The 14,173-nt window shown below is 31.4% G+C and overlaps 1 protein-coding gene across 4 annotated transcripts; it reads right to left on the bottom strand.

Annotated features, from left to right (window-relative positions):
• Nucleotides 1-2,602: 2,602 nt before the first annotated feature.
• Nucleotides 2,603-10,609, bottom strand: LOC114399647. Of its 4 annotated transcripts, none has more exons than XM_028361855.1 (8): nt 10,271-10,609; nt 8,304-8,371; nt 7,599-7,739; nt 7,205-7,288; nt 6,933-7,129; nt 5,268-5,370; nt 5,093-5,143; nt 2,603-4,110 (listed from the first exon to the last, which is right to left on the bottom strand). In XM_028361855.1, the coding sequence occupies exons 4-8, from the start codon at nt 7,238-7,240 to the stop codon at nt 4,063-4,065; spliced, it is 435 nt and encodes a 144-aa protein (XP_028217656.1). In that variant the 5' UTR covers nt 7,241-7,288; nt 7,599-7,739; nt 8,304-8,371; nt 10,271-10,609; the 3' UTR covers nt 2,603-4,062. The 4 variants fall into 4 exon arrangements, with proteins under 4 accessions (XP_028217656.1, XP_028217654.1, XP_028217655.1 ...); XM_028361853.1 differs by having other exon boundaries at nt 7,662-7,739; XM_028361854.1 differs by having other exon boundaries at nt 6,933-7,102; nt 7,662-7,739.
• Nucleotides 10,610-14,173: the final 3,564 nt, after the last annotated feature.

Raw genomic sequence — 14,173 nt, 5'->3', positions numbered from 1 at the left:
TAGTGTCTATAAAATGCTATGAAGTAAAAAAATTATATAGAGTTTTGTATGATACTATATGTATAGTGCGGTTAGGTGTTGTATGTTTGTGTTGTTGAAATTTATGATTTATTGTTAAGATTGACAGAGATCAATGGATGTATGATAATATAATGTCTGAAGAAGTTGATATGGATGATCAAAATGAACAAGAATTTGGTGTGAATGAACCACATGTTGATTGTTCAGATGTGTTCAATACTTCTTAGGTAGTAATGCTTATTATTGTGAGTGATTTAATATAATGAATGTGTTGTAGAAAACTAAAATTGTTTGGGTTGCGTTGTAGGTGTTTGGTACCCGAGATGATGTTTTGTAGTAGGCTCGATCCGTTGCTCATGAAAATAGATTTGTGGCGATCATTATAAGGCCTGACACACACTGGTAGTAGAGGAAGGACTTCATTTGTGTTAATTGACTGTGAAAGGAGTGGTGAGTATAGATGTAGGAAGAAAGATTTTGTTAGAAGAGATATTGAGATTAGGAAATGTGAGTGTCCCTTCAAGCTTCGTGGGAAAACAGTGGTTGAAGAGCAAGGTTGGATGGTGAAGTTGATGTGAGATTCATAATCATAAATTAACCAAGTCATTAGTTAGACATCCATACGCTGAGCGATTGACTAAGGAAGAAAAGACAATTATTGCTGATATGACCAAGTCAATAGTGAAACCAAGAAACATCCTGCTAACGTTGAAGGAGCACAATGTCAATAGTTGTCCAACCATCAAACAAATATACAATGCAAGAAGTACATACCGTTCTTCCATTAAAGGAAGTGATACTGAAATGCAACATTTAATGAAGCTTCTTGAACGGGATCAATATATTCATTGGCATAGATTAAAGGATGAAGATGTGGTACATGATATCTTTTGGTGTCACCCTGATATAGTGAAGTTAGTCAATGCATGTAATTTGGTATTTTTGATAGACAGTACCTACAAAACAAACATGTATAGACTCTCACTACTTGATTTTGTTGGTGTGACACCAACATGGATTACATTCTCTGTTAGTTTTACATATCTGGAGGGTGAACGTCTTAATAATGTGGTATGGTCTTTAGAATGGTTCCGAGGTATATTTTAAGACGTGATGTCCTCCCTAGAGTTATTGTGACTGACAGAGACCTGACATTGATGAATGCAGTGAAAACTGTATTCCCTGAATGTACAAATTTGTTATGCAACTTTCACATAAACAAGAATGTCAAGGCCAAATGTAAATTACTAATTGGTCAAAAAACTGCTTGGGAGTATGTCATGGATGCCTGGGGAAGTCTGGTTGCTTGTCCTTCGGAACAACAGTTCGATGAATGTCTGAAGAAGTTTGAAATGACTTGTTCACTTTGGCCAATGTTTGTTGACTATGTTAACGAAACATGAATAATCTCACACAAGGAAAAATTTGTTACTGCCTGGACAAATAAGATGATGCACTTAGGAAACATAATAACAAACAGGTATGAAAATGTTCAATTATTTCTATTCAGGTTGATGAATTGATGGAATTTTATTGTTGTATATGTTTATTGTTATTTGTGTATTTCAAATGTAGGGTTGAATCTGCTCATTGGGCTTTAAAAAGAGTGTTACATAATAGCCTTGGAGACTTATGCAGTGTCTGGGATGCCATGAACAACATGATGATGCTGCAACACACTGAAATGTTTATGCCACTGCAGTAATGCTCTCAGCCTCCACAACCTCCTTCTCTGTCTCCTTGACAGCTCTAATCAAACCCCTCGTCATGCCCTTGAGACGCAAACCACTCCCTTTCATTTCCTCCTGTAGCTTTTCTGCCATTTCCCAATTCAAACCCTCCAAGCAGACAGACTATATTAACTTGTCATACTCATCAACGCTTGGACGGACACCATATACCATTTTGTTAGGAAGTTGCCATCCTAAACATATACAATTGTATATGTTTAGCAAATTCATCACAATGTAATTAATAGGCTAAATACTTATCTAAAATATGTGGTTCACCTTTAGTTTATGTATGCCAATGAAATTCTCCATAACTACTTATGAACCCGATCCACAAATAACCTAAGGATGACAAACGGTTCGCCAAAGAAGTGGCAGATTTGGATGGCAACAAATAAAAAAACTAACCCATGGTTTGGCTTGAGGTATGCGCTTAATTAAAGTCATTTGGCTTAAGGTTTCCACTGAAGTCAAAAGTAATTCAAACTAACCAAATTTCAAACCAATATCAACATGTTCGAACAATTCAAACATTACAATACAAATTTCAAAGCAATATCAACTTCATCAAAGAATTACAACATAATTTGAAACTTTTTTCATTATTCATTCGTACTCTACTTCAGCCTAAAATCCTCAAAACTAACCCTAAACCATAATAAAAAAACATTTTTCATAAATTTAAACCTATTTGACATTATTTTAAATTAAAATAGGGTAATACGGATCAACTTGATCCGTAAGAAGCATACATATCAACTTGATGCATATGCTTCTTACGGATCAAGTTGATCCGTATGTCTTTTACGGATCAACTTGATCCGCAAGAAGCATACAGATCAAGTTAATTCGTAAGCTTCTTACGGATCAAGTTGATCCGTATGCTTCTTGCGGATCAACTTGATCCATGAAAGGCATACAGATCAACTTGATCCGTATGCAGCTTATATCACCCGTTTCCATTACGGATCATCTAAATCCTATGTGGATCATCTAAATCCTAACCTATCTATACTGCGGATCACCTAAATCCCTACACACACTACTACAAAAACATTAATTTACGACCCACCTTCTACATCGGTGTACAAAAACATTATCTGTGGCATTTTTGTAATTACCATGTTCTTCAACAACGACGATGGTAGAAAACACCGTTTTTGAAGGCTGCTTTCCCCTTTTACCGCCACGATTTTTTGAAGGCACCATCTGAATCCTTGATCGTGATTAATTTACTCACATGAAACCAGCTGGCTAGCTATCTTGCTCAGTCACAAGTGCTTTCCCCTTGCTCAGTCACTACTTGCAGCTAGGTCAGTGTCTCCGTCATAGCTAGCTATCTTCTACACCGCATCGCCCCCTCATCGAGCATCTTCGGCTGCCGTTCACTTACCTTGGTCATTTTCGCAGCTAGGTCGGTGTCTCATTTTGCCTATTTCATTCTTACATTACAAAACCTTAAAGTATTTAAATCTATAGGAAGCAAGTGGATGGGGAGAGTCAACGATTGTTGCAACAACAACAACAACATGTTGAGTCCACTATTCATTAGCTTAGCAACATTTTCAATCAGCTAGCAACACTTGTTTCCCATCAACGAGAGATTGCCATCAGGTTTATATATATATATATATATATACATTGTTATTGTTCATTGTTTCTGTATTCCAATATGATATTCAAGGTATGTTACAATGTGATTAAAGATTCTCTATGCAACATGCATAAAGATGAAGATTCTTTTCTCACTCACTTTTTTCGATTCTTGTCAAAAAATTGTACTTGTAACTTGTTTTTTTTTTTTAAAAAAATGTCTATATGCAGTTTAGGAGATATATGTCTATGTTCTTTTTTTAGTAGTGACCGCATGAAATTTGCATATATTAAATGAAGTTTCTGGCCCCCACCACCCTAAATAATCTAGTGTCAACAAGATCATATTACACTTTCTTTTTCATAGATCCAGAAGGTGGGACTCGTGTTATCTACAATAACTTATTACGTTGATTCTTAACAAAGTTCTGTTAGACAGCACCCTATATGCCATGTCTCTTATTTGGTGTCATGACTCCTATCTGATGTCCCTCATTCAAAAATAATTTAAGTACCCAATTAATGGTTTCAAGCATATCCTTTCACTTATATATATTCATGGCTGAAAGCATTAAGGACCAACACAAATCATTCACATCATAAAGAGTTCAAAATTTAAAATCCTCAAGACTTCTCTTAAATCATTCACATCATAAAGAGTTCAAAATTTAAATTTCTCAACAACACAAGGATCGAGCTTCTCTATACTTTATGTTGATTAATTATTTTCAATCTTCACTCCTCTCTGTATGAGCCAGGTTGAATTCTGTTAAAAGATGAGAATTTGTTCTGATAAATTCCAAATTAGTAATAGAACACACATGATTTCTAAGGTACGTAAATATAGCAGAAGTATTTTCCATTGGACCAAGGACAGATAAAATTATTTGGGAGAAACAAAATGTATTCTAATAATTATTATACATATCAACTTAAAAATTTGAGTTGCAAGGACCTAAACACACGATGCACCTTCCACCAGGTGCAAAATAAAATTGGACTTAATGTCAAGGTTTATTTTCTTCCCTGTTCAGTGGACCAACACGGGTATTGTTTTTTCTAAAAACCATTGTTCAGTGGGAGTGATAGTTTGTTCCAATATTTCTTTAATAAAAAATGGCCTCACTAAATTGGATACCAAGAATCCTGCAAATCATGTTTTAAACAGATCCTGACCATTTAACATAGTCACTGCCAACTGAAATTAGTATTGAAATAAAACAGATTTTTCTAGTATTGAAATAGTACCCGACAATAACAAGTGACCAAGACTTAAAAAATACATTCTGCTACTGTTAAGAGTGTTGTTAATTTGTTATTGTTTGTTAACAGGACATTGTCTAATACAATCTTATTAATTAAATAAACTTATGTGGAACTTATTGAAAAATAAAGGACAAAATAATAGTTTTATTTATAGAAATAAAAAAACTGATACAAAAAGATTGACACAACTCACGTACCTTAATGAATAAACAGTTTAGTAAAACTTGGAAAAAAAATTCACCCCGTAAAAAAATGCAACACAAAATATATTATTATTAATGTTTCAATTGTTGAGTCCACTTAGCTTTTGGCCATTTACTCATTTATTATCCTCCTACCCTAGTTCTCTTATTTCTAATTACAAACACACTTTGTTATTGAAAAAATATAAACAAAGAAACCACCCAATAATTAAATCTTCGCACCACAAACATGCAGAAGACGAGACAATCGACAGAAAAACATTAAGTAAAGGCACCAACCTGACCACCGCGATTCATCCTTTGCACATTGGGAAACACAAAACTCAACTCCTACACAAAAGAATTGAATAACAATAAACAATGAGATGTCTGCAAAGCATCAAACAAATATATACAAAACATGGTTTATTTAAATAAAAAGAATCGAAACAACAGTTCACCAAAGCAAGCAAACCTTAACAAACTGTTGAAGAGGAGCACTAGGATCCCAAGTCAGCAAAATTTTAGGATCCTTTTCCACAGCATAAGCATACTCATCGTCAATGTGCGTTCTCGAACTGAATTCGTTCACAAACCACAATTGAAACACACAATTAGGTGAAACAAGCAAAAAAAAAAAAAAACTAATATAACGGAGAAAAGGGATTGAGAACTGAATTATTTACTAGTATAATATATCATACTAGTAATAAAAGAATATTGAACGTGCTGGTGCTGTGAACCTAACAATCCTTAGAGAACATACACAAACTATTTACATTTTAAAAATCCATGTATTGTGATATAATTCCATATATATATACGTTCTCTTGTTTGCCTTAAAAAAAAACTAATGCTATTTCCATTCCCCATTGTTGCTACTGCACTTCCTTTTGATTTGTTTTCCAAAAATACCCAATAAAATGCACTTTCCTTATTTCTCTCCGTAAATGTATTTGATGAAAGAAAAATACACTTTCCCAATAAATCAATGAAAAGAGAGAAAAAGAACTAAAAAGTGCTATAAATTTTCGAATAAAATGTGTGAATCATGCTTATACTAAGTGAAAGAGAACAATAAAATCATCCACCCCTTCCATTGGTTTAAGGAGCTTATTTTTCTACAAACTACAGAATGAATATGTAGTAGAATGCATGCATGAAAAATATTTGACTATCTTTCGGTCTTTGGTATATTAAGTTAGTGCATTAGGTAGTACTACAACTACTTAGTACTTGGTGTATTTTTTGGTGAATAGAAATTCTTGAAGGCTCAAGCCAGCTAGCAAATCATAATTTTGGCAAACACGTTTTCTTGGCAGGTCTTAATAACTCTCTAATTGCTAAAAGAAACATATGTAAGTAACAATAAAAAAAATTGACAGAGAAATTGATTGTAAGAATTAATACTTGAATTTAAACAAAAAAAAAAAATTGAAGCTAGAATAAAATATTCCACACCAGTCATATATATAATCAATGAAGAAAAGAATTTTAAATATGTTTCATTAAGATTTTACATGTGTTTAGAGAATTCATGATGTTAGCTAAAATGGGAATGAGAACTTCTTTTTTCACGTGAATTTATTGATGTTATACGAAGAATTATAATATACTGAATTCATTAAATTAAACATACGTAGTAAAGTTAACACGGTCAGACTAAAATTATTATATGCACTAAGTTTCTAGAGCGATCCTGAGGATAAGTTGAGGTTGTTCCGAACAAGTACCTCAAAAATCACATCAATGTTCTTTAAGTCTTTTACCAAGGGTTATAAGAACTGGCTCGGGCCTGTTTAATTGATCGACATATAGGCCTGTAACCAATTAGGTTCAAATTACTCTCAATAATAAATTTATATTATATTGCAGTATAAGTATTTTTTATGTTAAATAAATAAACATTAAAAGTCCCAGTATTTGAAACTTATATCTTATATATAATATAAGCACTTATAGGTATTATAAAAATGAGTTGTTATCTTATTCATCCAACTTTTTTATAAACATTTTATAACATTTAATAATTAATTTCAACCAATAAAAAGAATATGTAAAAAAAATATGTTCCTAACATTTTTAATTATAAACTATTTTTCAATTTTCAGCTACTACTAAAACTTAATTAGGATCATACCTGAGTATTCCGAATTCTATGGTTGCTTTATAATGGAAGGAATCTCCATGGGAGCAACCAGAGTCAATGATCTTCATACCACTACCTGCTGGTTTCCTCACACCAGAGTCCATGATCCTCACACTTCTCTCTTCATCCATACTACATCTCTCTCGATTGCTGCCATTGATCTGTACACGGGATTTAGAGCTGTTTCTCTACAATCATAGGAATGTTTCCATACTTAAATTCACTCACTAAATTTAATCATGTACAAAATGAAGGTAAAATACCTTGAGTAGTGGTGACGAGTACTGATCATTTTTCATGCTCTCGGATCTGATGGGGATTTCAAATTTGTCCGGTGTTGCTGGACCCTGTGAATGAATTAGGCACCATTGATCAAATTTAAAATATGCTCAGCCATGTCATATAATTGATTATGTAACTCATTTAGTATATGTTTGGAAAATCGGTGCCAAGGCCCTGAACGTAAGTTGGATCCAAAAGTATGCCTTTCCTTGCTTTTGAAAACGTATGTTGGGTTGACAACCCAAACACACTCTTAAAGGCAACTAAACTAGAACAAGACAAAAGTTGACATTCTTCTTGGATCACTTAACTGTATTTTAATTTTAATAAAAAAAAGAAGAAAGAAAAAGAGAGGAAAAACTAAATGTAAGAGACAATTGAGAATGCTTATATGGAGGTGGGCAATGGAAGAGGTGGAGTGCAAAATTTGGGCCCGACCAGCATGGATTTGGGCCTGTACACGTAAGAGTGCTTGAGTTTCACCAATCCTTTCAACGCTCGAAGGGCTTTCCTTGCCTAAATATTTCAACATCAATCAGAAACCAATTATGCATAATTAATATCTGGATTTCTCCAAGTTTGAATTCAGGTTTGCAGGCAGTGGTAATGAACTACATTGATGATAAAGCACCCGTGAAAGGTCTTAGATACGAGGTGTGATCTTTCATTAATAAAATATTTGTAAATAAATATCACTTTATAAGTAAGACTTAATAAATAAATAATGGTTCATTGATAAATCATTTTTAAGCCTTTACTCAGGCAAATGCCAAGGCAGAGACATCAAGAATCTAAGACTAGGACATAAGGCAATAAAGGGAAAAATTATTAGATAGTCTCAAGCTATCATGATTTTCATTAATCTACACATAACACATAATTGAATATTATTAACTTTTTATTATAAATTAAAATTAAAATATTTAAATACGTATAAAATTGAAATTTATGGAAACCATAGATACCAAGGATCCCATAAGTACCCAATAATTTTTCCATATAAGAAAATTAATAGTATGAATTGTATCTGTGCTGTATTCAAAAGCATTATTGAAAGGATTTGACTGTTCTAACACTTACCTATTCAAGTTCTGTTTTCTTGGCTTCTGCTCATGCTGGTTTCCTGCCAGAAAACTTCCTACCACTACCTGATACATATCAATCAATTGGAAAATATAAAGAAGTCAAAATCATGTACAGTTGTTATTGAATACTAAATTGTTATTTTTATGTTTGATCATTAAGGATATACTTCCAGAAGAGAAAAATAAATATTAAGAGAAAAAAATATAAATAATGATTCATTTCTTTTTGTTAGGTAGATGGAGAGCGAGAGAAGAAAAAAGGTACAGTACTAAAAAAAACTAATACTCAGAGATAACTCAGGCGAGGTTCCCAGCGATCCAAAATTCCCCTAGTACATAGAGTTAACAACTGCACCTAGTACTCCAAGGTGCATTTTGGGGTAAATATCTTAACTAAGCATTTATTAAACAAGTATTTATCGTATAGGTATTTATGTATAAGTTATTTATAGAATCAAAATAAAAATATGATTAAATTATTTTTGTACAAGTTATAAAATATTTTCATATGATATTTTCAAAAGCTTATAAGATAAATCCAAATATGCTGTAAATTAGTTCTGCCAAAAAAGCATCCTAATTAGTTCTGCCAAATGAAAGAGGGAGGTGGGGCTGTGGAGGGTGAGGGGAGGGCTTTAGAAAATGAAAAATAGCAACAGGAGGGACAATGCATTATTGTAGTCATTATGCCATTCTGTTCCCTAATAGAATTCTAACAATATAATCAAAAGGATGTTAATATTTGTCAGCTTTCCCTGCCTGCAATTATACAAAAAACTTGAGAATAACAGAATTCGGTGAAATTCATAAAATCTCCCAAATGCTACTGTTTCAAACTTCAGCTGCTGGAAAACATGAGCATTGCAGGAACATAAAAACGTTCGAAGAATTGATAGTTAGCTTGATGAAACAATCTTCATAGTGCATGTCAAGAACTAATTGTTATTTTCAATAGATGCAAATAACAAATTTAAAACCCAGCATAAGGTTGGGTTTTAAAAATACCAAAAACCCTTTGCAAAATAATTCAAAAAATTATTTTATGATGCTTATTGCAAAAGCTACCCATTCCAATGACAAGCTTTAACCAAGAGTTTTCGTAGAAATTTAAAACTTCCATATATAAATGCAAATTGGGAAAACTTGCTTTCCTCAGCAAAAATAGAAGCTTATATCATTTTTTTTAAAAAAAAAAAACAGAAAGGTAAGCACATATTGAATAGGCAAAAAAAATAAAAAAGTGGCTAAAGGGAATAATAAATTTGAAAATAATAATGCTCTATGAAAATCAGTTTGTGAAAAGTGGTCTTCAGATATTGATCATGCATCTAATGCATATCAAATATCATATTACTATCTTATACCCAGAAAATAACTTCATGAAGCCTAGTCTATTGTTTTGGTGATTTTTTATATTGAATTGAAAAATAGACTTCCTGACTAATAAGTTTACACTCTTCGATCAAACAGTTTGTTACTTTGTAATTTCCCATTTAAATCTCAGAAAATAATATTAGCTTGCATGCAAGAGTACCCCAACAAACAATCCTATCCATATTTGCAAAAATTGTGGCCAATTAACGTAATCAATTTGAAAAAGCAATCTTTGATGTTCACATTAGCAAACACGGTTAGTATAGTTTCAGAGGAACTTGAGATAGAAAACTGGGGAGTTGTGAATTTGAGCTGAAAAGATGCGTTATTTTCACGCGCAAGTCAAACTAGAGAAGAAAAAGAAGATTAACCAGCTTCTCAACACACTCCACTAGTTCTCTAAGAGACACTACATTATTAAACTACTACTGTGCATCGCATCGTATCACACCTTTTGATTTTACATGCACCAGGTGCTCGACAAAATATCCAAATGAGAAAAAAAAATAACTCTCACGAGCACAAAGGATCGCAATCAAAAGCAAAGGGTACTTACCAATGATGATAGAAGGAGTAAAGAGGACTTACAAAGAATGTGAATGAATGAATGGGTAAAGCGGAGAGAAAACGACGCTGCCGCCAAAGAAAGAGCGGAAGCGTCTAGGGTCATCCCTTGGAATGAATGAATGGCTCCTTCTCGAGTCCAGTATTGCGGAGAGTTGTTGCTGCGGTGCGGGAGCCTCACGCGCGAGGGAGCGTGGCGGGGAGGGTTAGGAGGGGAGGAGTGGGGTGCGGTGTCATACATGGTGCGGCATCATACATGGGTTTGGAGGGAAGGAGTGGGGTGCGGCGCGGGAGCCTCATGCCTGAGATTGAAACCACGATCGAAAATCAAATGAATGAGAACAAGGTAGAGTTAGTAGTAAAGAAACCAATACAAAGGCGGTTTTTTTTCGTGGTTTAAGTTTTCAATAATTATAAAAATGTTACCGTGTGACATTCTTTTTTTTTTTTTCATAACCGTCTTACATGCATCATAAAAATAAAAATATAATAATTTTAATTATAAAAATGTCATCACATTATATATTTTAAGATGATTTTCGTATAATTATCTTAGAATGTGCTTCATAACAAAACAAGTTTTTTAGGAGTGTTCTCCTCTTTTCCTTTATCTCTACATGACTCAAGGAGGCACAATGACCAAATGCAATGTAATCCATCTATATTTTATTTTATTGTATTTTTCTCTTAAGGGGCATGTTATTGGAGTGGATAAGAACTTCTATCTATATATTGTGTTAATAGTAATGCAATTTAAGTTGGTTTCTTACGCGCGCATTTGGTGTTGTTTTTTTGTTTGTTTTTCTTCATTTCTACCTTCTCGATTTTTTTCTTAAGAAAATAGTCCTGTATAATTGTTCTTGAAAGTAAGATCATAAATGGTTCATTGTTAAATAATTTCATGTGTTTTTAAAGATTTATTTAGTAAATATCATACAAAGTTAAACTTATTTTAGTTAAATTTGATTTTAATCAAAATCTATGATTATCATTAATTCCGAGAAAAACTTTTCCTTTATAACCGTTTTACACTTGACGGTGAAGAAATAAAAAAATTACTTCAATTAAAAGGCCTTCTAATCTTAATAACTTTGCGAGGGAAAATAGAGACCATTGTATCCAAGTATAAAGATAGATACTACTGCATCTACCTGTGAGATGCACAAGACAAATTATGCATAGAGAATAATAATTTTTATTATTTCAAAAAATAATTTAAAACTTCAAAAGAATAATAATAATAAATATGACATTACAACAACATAAATTTATTTTAGCTTTCCATGGTCCAACAACCTCTAAGTGCACTTACTATCTCGATTTTCACTTATTTTTTCCAAATCTCCTCTTCACAAATGTTTTTTTTTGTTTGAAAACGCCAATAATTTATTTGAAGTAAAGAGAAAAATAAAAAAATATAAAAAAGAATAAAATATAAAATATAATTTTATATAGGCTATAGAGTTTTGGTCTTTTATTTTTATTTTTTTTATTTCAATTTGATTTCTCAAGTTTAAATAGTTTCACTTTCATCCCACATTTTGTCTTTGTTAGATCCAATTGATCCTTTCATTAGCTTCTGATTTTAAAAACATATTTTGTTGGCTGATATAGCATCTCTCAAGATTTATCATGTGTTATCAAGTTGACCAAGTTAATGTGATAAATTAACCGAAGAACCAATTTGGTTTAAGAGAAACTAGGGATGACAATTGCCAGAGGGTCTGGATAAGGTCCCATAATACAATTGGGTATCTATATACTCACACCCACACCCACAACCCATATTTACTTATATATAAATTTAATAAATCAATAAAATATATATTAAATAGAAAAATTACAAGTAAATGGAAAATTTACTCCTAAGTAATCCAAACATAACATTAAATGCATCCATACATAATACTAACCTAGATCCTATATATATAAAGAAACAATTACCTAATTCATCAAGACTAATATAAGTGGTTAGATTACTTAATTTATCATAAAATTTTATTTTATTTTAAGACTATGACATTAAATGGTTTAAGAGGTGATTATTGTTCAAAGATAATTTTTTTAACCAATGAGTATACATTGTTTTGTTGATATCTCAATAAATGCACTCATATTCATGGAGATGTTAGTGCATATCATTGATAGACCTCGTAATTAATTAGGGATAAAAATAAAATTTGTCAATAAAGTAGTCTTATGTTTCTTATAATTAACATCAAGAAAACATTGTGTGCTATTTCTTATATATAAGACTGAAGGTACTAATAAAACAAGCAAAGATAACATTGATTTGCCAAAAATTAAGTCATTAATAAATATTACAAATATAATCATCCAACATTACAAAAATAAGTCATTAAATAAATGCAAATCTACACTACTAATTGAAGCACCAAACAACACAATATCATTCACAATTTGAAGTCAATCTTAAAAGAACTTGTCAACAAATTCATAAACTTATACATAAAAATAAATAATAGTTCAATGTTCTTAAATAAAATATAAAACAAATTTAATATATAAGGTATGTTGAATTAAAATTCACTTTTCTATGTTAGACCGTTATTGTTAGTCATAAAATTAGGAACAAAAATATATTTTTTTATAGAAAAAATATATAATATAAACTATTTACTTAAGTAACATATTTTAATATATTAATATTTAATATATATGATATATATGTACGAGGTGGGATGGAGTGGATACTATAGTACTCGTACCCAAACCTAAACCTATTCCTACAAAAAAATATCGGTAAATACCTACTCCCATCCCTAGTCCTAATAAGTAGGTAATTATTCTCCCTGCTTGTGGGTACTTTTAAGGATACTCGTAGCTTTCGGGTCCATTTTGTCATCCCTAAGAGAAACACTTAAATGGACCAAACTAAAACCGTTTAAACTTAAGGGCCCAAATAAACCAAAAATATAGATAAGAAACTAAAATTCTATTTTATCCTTTTGCATATCATTTAACTTGTAGAGTGATCAACTAGATAAAGTGGAAGAAATAATAAGAATTACAATGTATTCATGTTTAACGACTTATATATATTTTTAGAACAATAATGAGTAAAAAAATGAATAAAAAAAACTATCATTTAATTAATTCACCATACTAAATTTTATTATGCTTGCTTTTTATGTTTCGGTTACATGAAAAAACTTTATAGTAACACTTTATATTGTGTTTTCAATAAACAAAATTTAAATTAAATTTTCTTTTATATTTTTACTATTATATTTTGAAATCAAATAATTAAATTAAATATATTTTAGTAATAAATATTTTCAAGAATAAATCACAAAATTAAATAGAAAATTCATATAAAAATATAAGAAATTTAATATACATTTTGTTTATGTTTTATCACAAGAAGGAGGGATTGAATTGTGTTTTCACACTGAGACACTTGAGCAAAATGTTAGTCATCACATAAAATTCATCATCCTTACAAGTTACATTGCTAACGATTTGTCATAATTAAAACCAGGGATGTGGATTCAACAATCTCCCTTTTTTGATGATGACAAACCCTTAGGAGAAAATGTAAAGGATGATAGTATATTTATTAACCTTTTATTTTTAACTCCCCCTAGGAGTATGATTCATCAGTTCTTTTTCTTATTAATTAGTGGAAAACTCCCCTTCATTTCATGCATTATGAACATAATTAACAGTTTTAACAACACACAACATAATCTAAGACAAAAATAGAGAACACAAAAAGGTATAATCATTTAACTAAGATCAGTTTTCATTAATCAATATAGGATCATTCAAAAAGTGAGAAAACAATCAGCAAAATATATAAAATAAAGCCCATGATGATCCTACAAAAACTTATCTACTCCCTACACCAATCCCTTTTAAACTTCTTCCCCTTTGTCATCAAGCAAAAAATAGAAGGGAGGAAAA

This window comes from Glycine soja, chromosome 19, assembly GCF_004193775.1.
Source record: "Glycine soja cultivar W05 chromosome 19, ASM419377v2, whole genome shotgun sequence".
Classification (NCBI taxonomy): domain Eukaryota; kingdom Viridiplantae; phylum Streptophyta; class Magnoliopsida; order Fabales; family Fabaceae; genus Glycine; species Glycine soja.
The sequence above is the reverse complement of the archived record's forward strand: the minus strand, read 5'-3'. Positions and strand labels throughout refer to the sequence as shown.